General features: G+C 41.1%; 1 protein-coding gene across 1 annotated transcript in view; it reads right to left on the bottom strand.

Annotated features, from left to right (window-relative positions):
- LOC102441172 (probable E3 ubiquitin-protein ligase HERC6) overlaps positions 1-1,210 on the bottom strand; it is a 60,252-nt gene extending 59,042 nt beyond the window's left edge. Inside the window, exon 1 of the mRNA XM_014452069.2 lies at positions 964-1,210. Within this exon, the coding sequence (XP_014307555.1) occupies positions 964-1,156 (193 nt within the window). The 5' untranslated portion in view covers positions 1,157-1,210. The remainder of the gene's footprint in view (positions 1-963) is intronic.
- Between the last annotated feature and the right edge of the window lie 17,541 nt (positions 1,211-18,751).

Raw genomic sequence — 18,751 nt, 5'->3', positions numbered from 1 at the left:
CTTTATCCAGCAAAGCTATCATTCAGAATTGAAGGTCAGATAAAGAGTTTCCTGATAAGAAAAAGCTAAAGGAGTTCATCCCCCCAACCAGTATTATATGAAATGCTGAAAAGGTATTCTTTAAGAAAAGGAAGAAGAAGAAAAAGGTAAAGATAAAAATTATGAACAACAAATACATATCTTTCAACAAGTGAATCTAAAAATCAAGTGAATAAAAATTCTGATGAACAGAGTAAATTGGTGAATATAATAGAATCAGGGGCATAGAAAGGGAGTGGACTGACAATTCTTGGGGGGAAAGGGGTGTGGGGGGTGCGGGAGGAGACTGGACAAAAATCTTACACCTATGGATGAGGACAGTGGGGAGGAGGTAAGGGCAGAGAGTGGGGTGGGAACTGGGTGGAGGGGAGCTATAGGGGGGGGGGAAGAGGAACCACTGTAATAATCTGAACAATAAAGATTTAATAAAAAAAAGTAACAGGAAAAAGAAGAAGTTCAAAGGTGACTGAATAAGAGTAAGGGGTAAAGGGGGGGGGGGGGAATGGGAGGTATCTGTAACACTATCAACAATAAAAAATACTTTAAAAAAAAGAAGAAGAAGAAAGACGCCCTAGGGTATTGCTGAGGGACTCACAGGTATCAAACCCCCAAAACCACATTTGGAAGGTCACCCTTCCGGAGAGCTTTGCGCAGACAAGGACTGGTCTCCAAAGAAAAGCGGGAGGGACCACAGCACCCTCCAGGGGAGAGCGGTCCAATTCAGTTCCACTGATGGTTTCGCTTTCATTTTTTCTTTTAAGAGAAACTGGAAACCGAAACTAGCCCGAGGTGCGTCTGGGAAAGCGAAACTGACAAAGTTGTGCTCTGCCGGCGCGGCGCTGTTTGCTGGCTCCTGCGCAGAGGACCCAGGGCTCCCGGGCCCCACCTGCCGGCGCCGCGCCCGCACCTGTGTCCCGCGCTCACCTGGCCGGTCCCCGCGCCGCGCGCCCCTCCGGCCCAGCTGGCCCCGGCTGTTGTCGCCCCACGCGTGGACCGTGCCGTCGCTCAGCAGCAGCAGCGAGTGGCGCTCCCCGCTGGCCGCCCGCCGCAGCTCGGTTCTGCCGGAGGGTTCCCGGCGCTGCAGCCTCCCGGGGCCGAGGCCGCTGCAGAAGTACATCCCGCTCCCGCGCTGGCCGCCTGCTCAGGTCTAGCTGTCCCGTCTCCTCCGGCTCCCGGAGGTTAGTGACCTGGTCTCGGCCAGCCAGCTGTGGAACTCGCCCCAAAGAGGGCTGTCCGGGCGCACTACGTCATCCGGGCGCCTCCCCAGACATTCTTTGGGGGTTCAAACCGGAGTGCCAAGTGCCCAGGAGCAGAGAGGAAAAAACACCTAGATTGACATCCTCGCTAAGCCGCTTGTGAGCTGTGGGACTTTGGGCAGGTGGCGATGATTCTGTGCCTCACCTACCACGTCTCTGAAATGTGGACAGTAACACAGCAAAGCTAATACGTCAGGACAATGTCATAGCTCATTAGTAACGTGTTAGTTAGAATAATCCTAGAGTGCTTTCATAAAAGCCTCCAAGTGCCAACCTTCAACTGTTTTTGGCAATAGAAATGCAAAATCCTCATGGTGCTTCCATTCCTCTATTTATAAACAGGTACATACTTAGCATAAGGTCAAACAACTTCATGTTACTTAGCAACATTAAGAAAAATACAACAGTAAAGGAATAGAGGGTGGGGACAGAAGGAACTATTGTTTTTGGTAAGATATCAGAGAAGGTATAAAACGGTGGAACGTGGGAATGAATCATGCGCATATCTAAGGGCAGAGGTTGCAGGGAGAGCAATTGAAGTTTTGAACAGAGAAGTGACATGGTCTGACTTTAGTTTTAAAAGAATCATTCTGGCTGCTGTGTAGAAGATAAGAGAATAAACATGGAAGCAGAAAAGCCAGATAGGAGAGGCGGCTGCAGGAGTCCAGGTCACAGGGATGATGCTGGCCGGCACTAAAGTGATGTCCTAGAGGGGAGGAGAGAAGAACTGATCACAGTCAAGATGTGTTGAAAGCCAGAGTCCACAGATTTGCTGCTGGATTGGAAATGTGAGGAAAGAAGGAAAAGAATTAGGATTTCTGCAAGGTTGGCTTGAGCAACTGGGTGAACAGTGGTACCCTTTACTGGGAGGGGGGACCTTGAGGGAGGTGCCAGTTTAAGACTGGTGGATCAGGAGTCCAGTCTGGTAATACCTGAGAGATGCTTGGTATAAAATGAGGCAATAAGATAAGCCATTTCAGAGTTGTGGAGAGAAGTCGGGGTGGAGCCCTGCTATTTGCAGTCCTCAGTGCAGAGATAATATTGGAAGCCAGATGGCTGACTGAGAGCAGGGGGTGGGTGTGGCTGGCATATAACAGAGAATGGATCCTAGGAAGAAACGCAGGAGGGCTGGTGTGTGAGAAGCAAGTGAAGAAGGGAATGATCAACTCTGTCTTTTGTTTGTCTAGCAAGTTGATCTTTAGGTTTAGCAAAAATGGAGGTCATTTTTATAGTATCCTTTATATACTCTCAGCTCACTTCTCATTACTACTACATTTTAAGTTCTTTCAAGATGAGAATACATGTTTTTCACTCTTAAGAGTGCCTGGCACATAGTGGTGCTAATAGGCATGTATTGGACAAATGGGTTGATGTGTGGTGAGTAAATGAATAGCATTCATACTTCTGGCTCCATTTTACAATATGCCATTTACTATCTACCCTTTTCTGAATAGGAATTTCCGAAATGTGTATTACTTTCCTCAGACACAACAGTGAGAATTTGATATTATCAGCCTAAGACACTGAGCCCTTGTATTAAGTTATTTCTTTAAAAAAAAATTACTGAACTACAAAGTAAATGTATTATGCTCATTTTGTGTCACTACCACACAGTATAGTGTCTACCACATTAAAATAACTCAATACATGTTAGTGAGTTAAGTGAATCAAAGGTAAATTAAATAAATTGATTGTATTTTTAGTGCTTGAGAAAGATATAATTATCCATTCAGCTGTGTTCATGCACTTGGAAATAGTAGCTCCCATTTATTGAATGCTTACCATGTGTTGACAATTTTATATAAAATATCTAATTTAATTCTTTAATCTGCTTTTTTAAGTTAAGACAGGTTTGATTGCAAGTGACAGAAAATATGACCTAAGCTTGCTTAATCAGAAGTTTACTGATAGATTGCATTATTATTTTTCAAAAATATTTGCTGCCCCTCTCTTTCTTATGGCATCAAGCTTGAGCACATGAATTTATTCTCGCCAGTGACGTGCAAGCAGGAAGCATCTTCCAGGCAGATGGTTTAAGAGCCAGTACTTATTCTCCTACCCTTGCCCCCCTATTACAACAACTGGTGGTTTCCAGATAGCGATTACTCCATCATCCTGGGTCCCGGATTAAAACAGTAATTTAGCAGAGTTGCAGCTAATCTATTTAGCAAATGTGAGAAATGAATCTTTGTGGCTGTCAGGCCCTGAGATTTGGGAGAGAGGAGGGTGTTATTGCTCTGGTAGCATAATTTAGCCTCTTCTGTCAGTCCCATAATTGAAAGTCTGTCAGCATGGCTGATTGGCAGGGATTGCTTGCTGCCAACAATGACCTAATGTCCTAATGACTCCATTTCTCTGTATCCCTTTACTCTGCCTCTTGCTATGAGGGCTTCCTCTTCGGGCTCCACACAGTGTACTCCACGGTTCCTGAATCTCCTCTGAGGTGGCAGGTTTAGTTGTGATGCCCTCAGTGGCCAAGTTTGGGTCACAGGTCTACGCCTGAGCCAGTCACTGTGGATGCAGGTGATGGAGTCAATCACCTGGCAGGTCATTCTGCTGAGGAGATAAGCAACTTGTATCCTCTACATCAGTCATGTAGAATAAGTATTAATATAATTCCTGTTTTGTGGGTATGAAATCAAGGTTCAAAGAGTTTTGGTAACTTTTGAAGTTACATGGCATGTAGGTGGCAGAATTTTAACGCTAGTCAATTTGACTAGAAAGCCTATATAATTTCCACTCCTTAGTCCCTGATGCCTCCTTTAGTGTCCTCTTCAGGTTAACGGCACATCCTCACAACTATTCCATCTAGAAAATTACAGTCCACCTTATATTTCCTCCCCATTAAAAAACCTCCCCTAACCAATTAGCTGAAGGATGTAGGCTCATATCAGCCGCAGCTCATTTTTTATTCACTTTATATCCCTGCCACTCCTACCCTAGTTCAGGTCTTTTGCAATAACCTCTTGCATGCCTGTATCTCTAATATGTGGTATATCTAATCTATCTATATATGTAAAAGCCTAAGTGACCTTTACGAACAACTGGAATGACTGGTCGACCAGTTGCTATGACATGCACTGACCACCAGGGGGCAGACGCTCAACACAGGAGCTGCCCCCTGGTGGTCAGTGTGCTCCCACAGCCAGCTTCCCATGGCCCCTCCCCCTGGCCGGTCGGCCAACCTCCTGGTGTCCCTCCCCCTGGCTGGCCGGCCCCCTGATAGGCCTTGATTGTTGGCCAGGCGAATTCGTGCACCAGGCCTCTAGTCTTTTATATTCTAAGAGTTATCTGCAGGAAGCACAGTGTGATCACATCACATACTTTCTGTAATGATTGTAGGCCTATACTACAGAAAAAAGCCTTTGTGTATAATTTAAGGCCTTCCATGATCTGCTTCTAACTGATCTTTACAGCTGCATTTCGCCGACAATTACAGGTATCACACACACACACACACACACACACACACACACACACACACACACACACACACACTGGGACCAGTCACAATAAACAACTTGCCTTTTCCTACTTGCTTTTTTCTATATCCATGCCTTTGTCATTCTGTATCTTTGCCTAGAATTCCCCACCCCCCAATCCTGTTTACAAAAATATAACGTCTCAAATACCTCATCTCTGTGAAGCCTTGGACTCCACACACCAATTACTCCTTTCTGAGCTCCTACAGCAAACAATGTCCTTAGTCTGCACACGCTCCCCGACATGATACTAATTACACTCTGTATTGCTATATTTGTTCTGGCTTTGCCAACCAACTTTGTGAGGGACCTTAATCATCTTTATAGCCTCACCAAAAGCCTAGCAAAGTGTCTCTTACACAAAACATGCTAACTAGAGTGCCTGGCTGGAAGACGTGGGGAATGGATGCTTAGGAGATAATCAGCACTCAGTGACTATGAGGTAAATTAATTAGGTAAAACTCATGGTTAATATATTTTAAAATCCTTACTGAATGTCCATTATGGGTCAGACATGAAGCAAACAAAATGTAATAATTGCTCACATTAGTATTTACTTTAGGCTTTACAAAATCCTTTCAGCTATTTTAACCTAAGCTTAGAGGAGGTGGGCATGAGAAGGAATACCACCCCTATTTCAGGGATGAAGAACTCAGGCTCCCAGAGTGAAAGTGACTGGTCTCAAATGACAAGTAAGTGCAACAGCCCATGGCTTTCCTTTCCACTATGCAACCATGTCTGATGAGCTTCCCTTTCTCAGAGAACATTCAGGTAAAAAAGGGAAGCAATAAAAATGGACTGTCATCATATCCATGAAATCACACTTTGAAGATTATTGATAGCTAAATCTCATGCAAGGAGCCTATTTTTCTTTCTTTTTCTTTGCTTTCTTTTTCTTTCTTTCTTTTTTTTTTTTTTTTTTACTAATTTTTCCTGTGTTATGGAGGACAGGAGAATGAGAGAAGGAAAAGAAAATTTTCTAACTACCCACCACATGCTGGTTTCTTTTACCATACATTTCCCAGTTACGCTTTGCAACCACCCTGAAAGTTCCATATTACATGTTCCATACAGATATGAATAACTTGAATCTCAGAAAATCGTAGTGATGTGATAAAGAAAAATGGTAAGGTAAATGGGGGACCCCAGGTTCAAACCGTCTCTGCCTGCTTTCCACCAAACAGCACTGACTGCACAAACAGCGAGGTGAGAAGGATGTTGGAAAGGGGATGAGAGAGAGGGAGAACTTATAGAAGGTCATTGTGGAGCATATGGGGTTGAGGAAAGAGAATAAATCAGACAGAAGGGGAAGAATTAGGTCTGAGGTCAATCCTTGAGGATCAGCTGGAAGGGCATGTGAGAAGGAGTAGAGACCTTGTAATTATATTGCTTTTCTCTACCACCCTCTTCCTAGCCCTGCTTCTGAGTTCAAAGCCCATCCTATGTGCTACTTAGCCAGGACAGCCCGTAGACTGGACAAATGGCAAATGGAATGCACTTCATGTATTATTTTATGAGGACACTCCATATGCCATCCCAATTACCTCCAGATGGCCCATGGCAGATGTCATCCAGCGATTCTCCACAAATGGACAGGACAGGTAGGATAGCCAGTACAAGTTGGGGAGAAAAAAAAAAGAGAGAGAGAGACCTGTTCAAGTCCCAACCTTTCAGTCTCCTTATTACTAGATAAGAATAGTAATTTTGATTTTTAACTCTAGATGGCAGTATTAGTCAACTTGAACTCTTTTTTTTTTAAATTGAATTTATTGAGGTGATGGTTAATAAAATTATACAGGTTTCAGGTATACAATTCTATATATTGTGTTGTGTTTTTATCACCCCAAGTCAAGTCACCATTTATCCCCCCCTTTACCGCCCATCTCCCCCAACTCCCCTTCCCTCTGGCAGTCACCCATACTGTTGTCTGTGAAGCTCTTTTCTTTAATCTTAGGAGACAACTTGACCTATTTTTTTTTTATGTTGACAGATTAATGGTTGACATCTCTTTTCTATATATAGTCTTATAATTATCCATAAGGATTTTTATGATTTTCTTTTTCATGCTTATTGGAGATATTGATATTTAAATTACTTAGGAAACTACAAAATGTTATATTCACATATTATATTATTACTACATTATTGTCATAACACATTTCATTATAGCACTGCTTTTATCTGGAGTCTGTCAGCAACCTCCGAGAAAAAGTACCTCTGAATCTCAGAAATGGTTGCCCCTCCAGCCAGGGGCTTCTAAACATGCCACCCAGTAACAAATTGAGGACAGGGCAAGACTTGTATTTAAACATTGTTTAACTTAATTTGTTAGCCGATGTGAACTAGTGGAGTGTTCTCTTGTAAATTAGAAAATTTCACCTGCGTGTCGTGACGCTGTTAAATAATAATGGTGAACAAGATTCAAGTTTATTTCTCTCACACATTAAAAAGTCGTTGAGGTAAGCAACCAAGGCTCCTGAGGCAGGAACTCGGGCACCTTTTATCTGTTTCTTTTGGGAACTTAACTTCCACCTTCAAGGTCATCTTCAAAAACAAACCTAACGGCACATCTTCACGTTCCAAGATGACTACTGGAGTTGTAGTATCACAACTCTGTTCCCAGGCAGCTAGAAATGAGGAATGAGGTTGCTGTTCCCAAAACCCATACAACACTTTCTCATATGTCTGATTAACCAAAACTTGTTCACATGGCTGTAGTAGCTGCAGAAGATGCTGGAAAACTTAAATGAAATTGGAGTTCTGTTACCAGGGAAGGAGTGAATTATTAGGTTGCACTGAGCAGTCTCTCCACAACCAGCAAGGAATTTGAGATGTTTGGTTCCCACAGATGGGAGGGCGGCATCACCAGGTGTGACAAGTGCAGTTAGTTGCCTAGGGCCCTTTCAGAAGGCCCGCACTTAGTTTAATGTGCTGCTGTCTCTGTCTTGAAATCCTTAACCATTTTCTCTTTGAACCTGTGTTTTGTAAGTGAAGTTTGTTGGAACACTGGAGTATGTGTGAGAGCAGAGGCGATACACGCAGTATGTCTGCTATTGCTTGCCACCCTATTTGCATATGGTATTCAAGATGCTGCCATAAGCATAAAATTCCATTGGATCCACGGTGTGTGAGAGTTCAGTGAGGCTCAAAGCTAGGATAAGGTAAGTAGGTTACACCTAGGACTGAGTAAACTAGGACACTGACAGCCCCTAGAGGCCACACTTTCCGTTTGAACCAGAACTTGGCTTCCAATTCAGAAAGAAGGCAATGGCATTCGAAGAAACACAGATGAGCAAGGAACCCTATCAGACCCTTTCTTACTCCTCATTTTTCTCAGTATTAGCCAACAAGTGGTACTGAAAGTGATATAGAAAGAAAAGGAAAGTTAGGGCAACCCCTAATTCATTTTCCTTTCAGTCCTCCCTTATGCTTCGGCTAAAATTAGAGTATTAGTAGAACATGCAGGTATCAAGAAGTGGAATAAAACAGTTGGGTTAGTTTTGTGCAGTGTCTCCACCATTCTGGTAAGAATGAAATGCACATGAATATAAGAGCCACAAAATAGAAATTACGTCGTTTCGATTCTTTTGCTTATGAATTAATAGCTTATGTTTGCTTTAAAATTAGCTTATGAGATTGAGCCACAGTTACCCTCCATAAGACTTTGCTCAATATCTATCCCTTCTTGGCCTCCCCTTCCCATTTTCTCTTTCCTATTCTCATGGGCTTTTCCTGGCAATATATCACAAGTCACTTTCACACTGTCAGTCAGAAACTGCTTACAGGACAGGTAGGAAAGAAGTATGGTTTGGTTAAAGGACTCATTTAGTTACATGTAGGCCCTGACCCAGTTAGAGTGTCATCCTGCCAAGGTTTCAGGTTTGATCCCTAGTCAGGGCACATATAACAATCAACAAAAGAATGCATAAATAAATGGAACAACAAGTTCGTTCTCTCTCTCTCTCTCTCTCTCTCTCTCTCTCTCTTCCTCCCTCCCCCTCACTCTCAAAGCAATAAAATAAAATAAAAACACGAATTATATAACAACCACTAGCCACCCGCCTTGTGATCAGAGCTCAATTTACTTAAAACATTTTCCCAAACACCCTTGTCATTAGAAGTAGGTTTTTGTCTCCCTAAATTGTTACATCAGAAGCTGAAGATTATTTATTCTAAGACCACCCCCCCAACCCCCGTTTGAAGCAGAGGTCTCATTAATATTTACTCATCACTTCTATTTTAGGAGTAATGCTAAGGACTCCAATACTATTGTGTTCTGATGAGCTGCACTACAATGTGGTGACTTTGCTTTCTTATTGTAATATTTGTAGTAAATAAACTGATTGACACTTGTTCTCCTTTCTGAGCTGAACTTTAAAATATTTCCCTCTTTCCAGGCTGATGTCGCTCAGTTCTATCTCTTTCCCTATCCTCTCTCTGAAATCAATTTACAAAATTAAAAAAAATTTTTTATTGAATTCAGAGAGGAAGGGAGAGGGAGAGAGAGATAGAAACATCAATGATGAGAGAGAATCACTGATCAGCTGCCCCCTACTGGTGATCGAGCCACAATGCAGACATGTGCCCTTGACTGGAATCGAACCTGGGACCCTTCAGTCTGCAGGCCGATGCTCTATCCACTGAGTCAAACCAGCTAGGGCCAATTTACAAAATATTAAAAAATATGTTTACCTCCAAATTTCAGGTTTTATCAAAAATTGTTTCCTAGCTAAAAAAATACACACATATCACTCTCTACTAAGGAAGTATTGGCTATAAGTTGTTTATAGAGTACTTTAGTGTCTTTTCTCTAAAAGGGGGAGTAAACTACCAACATCATTCTTGTGTTCACTCTTCATTTATTCATTCATTTATTTAATTACTAGAGGCCCAGTGCACAAATTCGTGCACCAGTGGGGTCCCCTGGCCTGGCCTGTGGGATTGGGCCAAAACTGGCTCTCCAACATCCCCCGAGGGGTCCTGGATTGCAAGAGGGTGGAGGCCAGGCCGAGGAACCCCACCGGTGCACAATCAGGGCCAGGGAGGGACACGGGAGGTTGACCAGCCAGGGAGGGACTGCGGGAATGCTCGAGGGCGTGTCTGGCCCATCTCACTCAGTCCCAATCAGCCGGATCCCAGCAGCAAGCTAACCTACTGGTCGGAGTGTCTGCCCCCTGGTGGTCAGTGCACCTCATAGCGAGCAGTTGAGTGGCCTTAGCATATCATTAATATATTATGCTTTGATTGGTTGAACGGCCGACCAGATGACTGGACACTTAGCATATTAGGCTTTTATTATATAGGATCATTTGCTGAGTAACCCACTCATACAACGCACCACTTGAGAAACTTTAAGGAATTTCTGCTTATCGATGATTAAATCTAACAGACCAGAGGAGATATGGACACTAATAACTATAGTAAAGGTTATCTGTGAAGACTGTCATGTTTGGGGAATAACAAAAGGTCTGGACACTCAGAGATGGATTGGGGAGATCATTTTCTGCCCAGGAGATCAGGTTAAGTTTCATAATGTTGCCACTGCAAAGTGCCTTAGGGAATGTAGAAGATTTCAATGGACAGAAATGGATGCAAAGGAATTAGAAATGGAGAAATGGCATAAACAAAGAAACACAGATAAGGTAAGATACATAGAGTGTTTTCCTAAATAATATTTATGCTTTAAAGTAAAACAGTCAAAGAACTGTAAACCCTTTTGTCTGAAGAGGTTGACTAGACCAATTTACTTGGGGCTGAGAATGATTATGAAGTGTGGGTGACCATCTGGAAAGAGAAGAGGCCATGGTAGATTTGACAGGCCAGGCCTCAAAATGAACTTATTAAACTGTAGGGAACCGGTGAAAGGAGTAGAACACAAGAACACCATGATTCAGTCAAATGAGACCTGATTATTCTATATTTAAATCTAGAGAAACTTCTCAAAAGCCAATGTAGTTCTGCAAGAATTTGCAGAGCAAATATCAGGTTCTGGGTTACATGCCCTGGAGCTCATACATTTAAATATTTGCCCTTTTGACTTTCTACCCTGAATGTAGTTTGATAACTCATAATATTAATTAGAATTTAGAAATGGGTTTAAAAGAGCCACTAAACTTTAAAGAGGTATATAGAGGTTGGGGGGTAGGGGTGGAAGAGATTAAGAGGGAGAAAACAACACTTTTGGAGTGAGAATCATGTGTCAGACTCTGTGCTATGAGCTTTATACATCTATATATATAAAAGCCTAAGTGACCGTCGCACCCGAAACAACCGAATAGACTTCTTCGGGATGTTGGGGTCCAACCCCAGCAGCTCCAGGGGTTCCCAAAGGTGTGGACGAAGTCAGCGAAGAAGGAATAACACGGAGACAGTGTTCAGTTGATCAGCAGCCTAGCCACGTTCTCCAGCCAGGTTCGGTCTTTATTGTCCTGTTACATCTGTATTTATACCAGTTGATTTTAATCCTATCCATTCTATTCCAAAGCTTAGGGCGTTTGTTATCTCCATTCCAAAGTCACTATTGTTCTGTTAAGCTACAAGGAAGTAACTGAAGGAGATTATCCTAAGTGATTGTTCGTAGTTAAAGTGATTAATTACCCACCTGGCACTTAGTTAAGGGGTTTTATTCCCTTCCTTAGTCCTGTTAATCCCTAACTCCAGGGAAAAATCCCCACCTGGGGAAACAACCTTTCTCGGAGAGGTGACCTTGGTTAAAACACATAGCGTTAAGAAGGGGAGCAAACATATTAAGAGCAGTATGCCATATTTGCCAGGTCCCTTGAAACATATGATGTGCAGATGTTTCTTCCCTGCAGCGACTGTGTCAATCAGCAAGGATGGACCGGCTTCTGGCAATTATCTATATTATAGTCATTTTGGGGGCTTATAAGGATTTTTTTTAAATTTATGCAATGAATACATTTTTATCATAATAAGAGAAAAGGACTACTTTTTATTACAATGAATTTTTTTTAGATAGAAATGGTTTCTAATAGTCACTATGGAATCTACAGCAAGGTACCTGTTACAGTAGGATGGAGGTCAGGCTTGAGAGAGGAGGGCTTGTTTGGGTAGTAGTAACAGTAATAGTAACAGTAACAGGTGAAACTTGCATGCCTGTGTGGACCATCACAGAGAGAAGCACTGGACAGGCCTGACTGGAGAGGAGAGAAGACAGAAGGGAGGCCAGGATGCATAGTCATCAGAGAAGAATGAGTCCATTCTCTGGTGAGGCAAAAGCAGGACATACCAGTGTATCTTGGTCAATAAATAGTTGTGGAATGGATTGATGGATGGTTATCAAGTTTTTGCAGTTATGATCAGATTGTCTGGACTGCAGAGAATAAATTAAGAAGAAAATCCTTCACTTACCATTTTTGGAGAGGAGAGGACTCTGAATTATGGAGAAATTGTATGGGAAAATATTCATAATACAATTAAAGGGTGTGTAGCAGCATAAATGGTATGATTCATTTATTCATTCAGTAAATATTTATTGAGTGCCTATATCACAGATCAAGATTTATCTTGTTGTGAATCTGGGTAACTTTGCCATATGACCCAAAGGTGTATGATGTTCCCGTTCACAATGTGTGCGGAAGTTTAAGAAGATCATTTAAAAGATCTTTGGAGCTTACCCAACTGGATGAGAGGCTAATGAGTTAAGGTCAGTAAGACATCGCTATCTGTAGCTAAGCAGTGCGATGCAGCACATACAGGTGCAGGCCATGGCATCAGATTACCTGGGTTCGAAATCCGGCCCTATAACAGTAGGCAGGTTTCTTCATCTCTCCCAACTTCCATACTCTCAACTGTGAAATGAGAATAGCATTTGCCTGAGAGACTTCCTCTCTCCAATTAGGAATTAGTGAAATAACATAGAGAATGCATAGCATACTGCCTAGCAATAGCAAACACCAACACCCAATAAGTGTGAGCTATTATTATTATTTCCCCTTGTGTAGGCCTATAAAGGAGCAAGTTAAAATGGAGCAAACTAGAACCAGGCCGGAGAAAAAGGCAATCAAAGGTGCCAGTACGACCACTTGTCTGACATCTCCTGCTCAAGACAGATTTCAGTGGCTAACCTCTCCTACAGAGATACTGCAAATGGATATTACTGTTTTGTGTATTTAGGTTTGGCCTTATTAAGAGGCATAGTTCTGGAACCATATGTCTACTATAAATAGTCCTCTTAGGGATGACCTACACATAGAGAAGGGGATAATCATCAATATCCTGGGGAAACTCGAGGGGTCTGTGGTCAGGAGAGCTTCCTTGAGAAACACCCACTCTTACTCACCATAGTGCTGTTTCTGGCAGAGGGCAAGGCAGCTGTGGACCATGTCAGAGAGCTCCCTTGCCTTGAAGTCCTCTCAGGGTACAATGAGATTCTTTCCACTCATTTAATTTGTGCTTATTGAATAACTATTCAGTGCCAGGCAAGATGCTATGGGCTAAGGATACAACATTAAAAGAGAACAATGATCCCATCTTCCCTTGTCTCATGGACTTACAATCAAGAGAGAGAGAAAGACATTAGTCATGTGGTTACCTAAATAAATGTAAAACTATAACCATGATAAGTGCTATTAAGGAAAGGTATTGTTGCTCTGAAAGCATGTAATAGAATGACTTGATCCAGTAAATGAGATCATGAAGGCTTCCTGGAGGAAATGATGCCAGTTTATGTGGGAGGGATTAGTGCCTTAATAAAACCTACAATGAACAAAGTGTGCAAAGGTCCTATGGTGAAAGGGTGTATAACACTCCTGAGGGAAAGCAAAGCAAACTCTTTTAGTTCATAAGCCATTGAAGATAAACATTATCATTTAAATTCATGAGTGAAGGTTCTTTCTCATTTCAGAGTGACTGAAAGAGTTAAGATACGCTAATAAGAGCTAACATTTGCTACATACCGACTAAGTAAGTCCTAAGCACTTTATATTGATCCTCATAATAATCCTAAGTGGAAATATTAGTATAATTCTCATTTTACAGATGAAGAAACTGAGGCACAGAGAAGTAACTTACCCAAGGTTACACAGTTAGTAAGTGGTAGAGTGGAAGTAAGATTCGTTTGGAGAAGTAGAACAGGACCAGAAGATGAAGCAATTTATAAGCCACATTAAAAAAATTTTTATTTTTATGATAAGAAGAAAAGGAAATCATTGAGTGCAAATGAAGGAGAAAAGCTGTGTGTGTGTGTAACAGGAACATAGTTACATTTCAAAACAATCACTTGAGTATGAGAACTAGTTGGAAAAATAGAAAGAGTAGATATTGAGAAACCAGTAAGGAGGTGACTACTGTTGCCTGGGCAAGAGCAAGAGGTCATGGGAGCAGGACTAGGGTGTTGGGCCCAGAAGACAGAGTGGATGTGTTTGAGATATACTTTGGGGAGAAAGTGGATGAAGAGTGATGAGGGGATGAGGATAATGATGTGTCAAGGGTGATCCCTTGGTGTCTGGCGATAGAGAACACAGAAAGAGAAGCAAACCTGAGTGGGGGAATGAAGGCTGTGAATTTGAGGTATTTTGAGATATCTCCAATTGGCAATGCCAAGAAGACAGTTGTATTTATGGGTCTGGAGCTCAGATAGGTCTATGCTGAGATTTATTTTGGGAGTCATCTGTAATAAGTGGTAATTGGAGACATGGAAATGGATGAGATTTAGTAAGGAAAGGAAAGAGTGAGAAGAGAAGATTGCCCAATACACAGTGAGGAAGCCAAATTTTCCTTGGCCTTGACTCAGCCCTTTACGTCTTTTTTTTTCACTCACTAATCCAAACCCTCTCTTCTGTAAGAGCAAAACAAGTCCAACTGGTAATCAGAAGAAGAACCATATCAAGAAAATGACATAATGAATTAACACTTGAGATATCTTCAGTTGCTTCTTTTTATCCATTTCAAGCATTCTTTCTAAAAGGAAATAATTAATCTAGCAATGCTAGTATGCCTTGATCCCTTTAGTATGTCCTTAATACTAAACAAGCATTTTCCCTATAAAATGAAAACTTAGATTAAGCATGCCCAGAAAGTAACTTGCCAAATAATGCTCCACTAAAGGCTTGGAAGAATTACTTCAGTTTCTACAGGAGGTTATCTTACAGATATGGAATAACTAGAGCACTCAGAGAAGTTGGCTTTTTTTTCAAGTTGTGATTACCAGAGTTACTACTTTATCCATAGCCTGTTAGGCACTGAACACTCACCAAGGAAAAATACACATTTATCTCTCATGCCATCTATTCATGCTATTATTCAAATAGCTCTGGCACAGATACTTATCTAACGTAAAAATTTTTATGAGTTAAAAATCTGAGCTTTAAAGGAAAGCAATGCAAACTCTTCTAGTTCATAAGCCGTTGAAGATGAATGTTATCCTGGTTTAGTGAAGGTTCTCTTTCATTCTGACAGAGAATTATGAATTAACTGAGTGATGCCGTGGTGAATATTAGAGGTGAGCAGAGCGAGCCATGCCAATGTGCTCTGGACCCTTCAACTATCAGTATCAATAAGGCAAGTAGTTACAACTCCAGTTTTGTGACAATCTGGTTACATTTAGTAGGAGCATGTAGAGTAAGTCAGACACATCCTAGCGGAAAACAGGAAACAGATGGCTTGCTCAAATTAAGATAGTCCAAATAACAGCATCGAACAGACTGTCAAACTACAGCTGGAAGGCTGGGGAGGGTTGGGGGCGGGAAGTGGGGGTAAGAGATCAACTGGAGGACTTGTATGCATGCATATAAGCATAACCAATGGACATAAGACACTGGGGAGTAGGGGAGGCCGGGGGAATGTCAAGGGGAGAAAAAAAAAGTAGATCTATGTAATACTCTTTGTAATACTTTAAGCAATAAAAAAAAATTAAAAAAAATAAAATGCTCAAAATAAAGAATATATGTCAAGTATAAACAAAAAAAGATAGTCCAAATAAGTTGTTAAAGGGACAAGAACACCTCAATACCCTGGGGCTATTACTCTTAGGTCTGAAGGGACTTGTGAGAGGACACTTAACCAACCCAGAAAGAGGAACTCAAAAAAGTTTTATAAAGAAGATCACCTTTAATGAAGGGACACAGCCAGCTTTAAATCATCCTGCAGGGAGACCACCAGCAGAGTAAATACCCTCTTTTCACATGCCTTCCTTACTTGGATGAGCCCCATCAGCCACGAGCTGATTTAGTACTTTCAGGCCAGCCTCCAGCCTCAGAAAGCAGGGTGGAGAAGGGTGGGGAGGAACTGGAGAGAAACAGAACACAGTGAGCACAAAGAGGAAGAATGGTAAATAACTAACTAAAATAAGTGGATAAAAGTTACTGGAATGGGGGTGGGGTGGTTGCAATGGTTTCATATAAGGAAGCCAGAGAGGCTGGCTCAAAAACTTGTACAATAGTTTTATGTGTCCGTGCTGAATATGGCAACAGAAATTCTAAAACCAGTGGAGTGATCATACTAAAGTTGGGTGACTATTATTACCAGTCCAAAGTCTGTGTGCCCACTGTTTAGAAAAGCCAAAACTCAAAACATCAGAGTTTGGAGGAAGAAAGTGTTATTGATTGAGAAAGATCAACCATTCCAACCAAAAGATGGGAGCCCTAGTCGTTCCTCGGGTCCATCTTAAGAAAGTATAGAATTCAGGCTTCTTTTATGTCAAGGGAAGGGAACATGGGATGGCCTATTTTTGTAAAAACTCAAGCCCTCAAGCAGAACTCTTCTAATGATTAGCATGTCTACACAGGAGCTATAGCCTGAAAGTCCTGGCAATGATGCAGACTTGATGGAATCAGAGAGACAGAGCACTTCACTCTGTTATACCATCTCTAGGAAATTTTATAGAAATTAGGCAGAACTGTTACTTCCAAGGTACTTATCAGACTTTTGTACTTTGATCCTTTATTTGTTGAATAGAAAGTCAATGTCTCGGCCAGGGTATTATAGAAGTTCAGAATGAGCCACCCCAAGATGCGCTTCAGTGGCATGTGGACAATTGTGAGGTAAAGGCCACCAAGACCCCGCCCCCAAACTTATCTAGAAGAATTTAATTAGGAGCCTGGCCCACGATAAGAGTGATCACCAGAAATACTTTGCACTTATCTTCTATACATCAGGGAAGTAAGCAACTTGCCTTACAAGCTCAATTTCCTTTTCCCTTTAGAAACTGCTCCCTCCCAGTATTACATTTTATAATTTAGATGGAGTTAAATCTACTGGCTCTAGAAGTGGGAATGTTATCCAGACCAGCCTTGGAAGAGTAACAACTCTGGACACAATTATTTGTTCAGAGGTGTGCATACAAGCCAAGCTGAGACGGGGTTGGGAGAGGGCAGGGGAGGGTGCTAGCACTATGGTAAGCTCTTACTGGTGGTGTTGCTAAACTAAAATCTTATAACTTAAAGTCACTTCATAGTTACCTGAGAATGAAAAGAGAAAAGTACAGGCTAGAGATGGGTGGGAAAGACAATGTCCTGAGGCCATCATTTGAGTGCCTGGATCACACCTTACAACAGGAATCCTGACATGTATCTTTTATGTTGCCCTCTACCACTTGATACTGTGAGTGAATAACTTTGAGTCTTGGGCTTTCTCTAGCTCTCCATGCTAATGTTAAATATGCAAATATGATTTCACAATTATGGCCCACTTCTAAAGCCAGTAGATTTAACTCCATCTAAATTATAAAATGTAATACTGGGAGGGATAGTTTCTAGAGGGAAACAAGGAAATTGAGGTGCTTCTAGCAGAAGTAGGACTAAACATTGGCCATGCAAGTACTGAACAAGTACTCTCCCTGCAATTACCTTCTGAAGCTCAAGGTGCTTTACCTCATCCCTAGCTCGAAATGTCCTATGTCCCACTTCTGTCTTTGAACCTCTGTTGCATGTGGGAGTCTCTGACTCTGTCACGTATGTGGAGTTCCCATACATATGTATGTATTAAATCAGGTCATTTTCTCTTGTTAATCTGTTCATGTCTATTTTATTATTAGACCAGCCAAAAGTACCTTGAGGGTAGAGGAAAGTTTGTTACTGCCCCATAGTACTAAAAGAAAGACTGTTTATTTTTAGTAAAATGGATATTTGAAAACCCATTTACTAAATTGATAAATTTGTGAATACACAAAGGTATTCACAGCAAAGAGCAAAATCTTGGAACAAGCTTCATTTCTAACAATTGAAGAATAATTAAGAAAATTATAGTATGTTTTTCAATGAAATATTATGCAGGATCAAATAATTATAAATACAAGGAATCATAAAACAGCATGTAAAATGCATATTTATAATGTTAGGTAAAAAAAGCAGGATTTGAAATTTTATATATATTGCTCTGCTTACAATTAAAGAAATATATATATACACATATATACATATATATGTATATATGTGCATTTATTTGAAAAAAGACTTGAATAAAGTTATTGGAAATTAAAATAGTTTATTAAGGTGGCAAAACATGGTTGTTTATTTTCTTCTCTTAATTTTTCAAGTTTTCTGTAATGTGTGATCACATTTTATTTAAGTATTTTAACAAGTCAAATACTTAAATATGTTTTATTTATTTTAATTATAATTTAAATATATTATTCTAAAATGAAATAAAAGTTGTACCTTATGAAGGACTACATGTTGATCTGAATGAAAATTACCTGGGTGTACATATGCATATTAAAAATTGATTGAACTGCATATTTATGATAAACAACTTGTGCACATCTACACTAATAAAAGAGAAACATGGTAATTAGCGTACGACCGCTACCCTTTTCATTGGCTAATCAGTGAGTATATGCAAATTAACTGTCAGCCAAGATGGCGGCAGGCAGCCAGGCAGCTGAGAACAGGATGCTTGGTTGCCCCAGCGATAGAGGAAACCAAGGTTCCTGCCTGCAGCTGCGGGGCTCTGAGCTCCTGAAGCAACAGCTCCAAAAGATACAATGTTTCAATTATAGAAGCTAAAAGATGGTGG

The sequence above is a fragment of the Myotis lucifugus genome, unplaced genomic scaffold (assembly GCF_000147115.1).
Source record: "Myotis lucifugus unplaced genomic scaffold, Myoluc2.0 scaffold_12, whole genome shotgun sequence".
Lineage (NCBI taxonomy): Eukaryota > Metazoa > Chordata > Mammalia > Chiroptera > Vespertilionidae > Myotis > Myotis lucifugus.
This window is presented reverse-complemented; position numbering and strand designations above follow the sequence as displayed.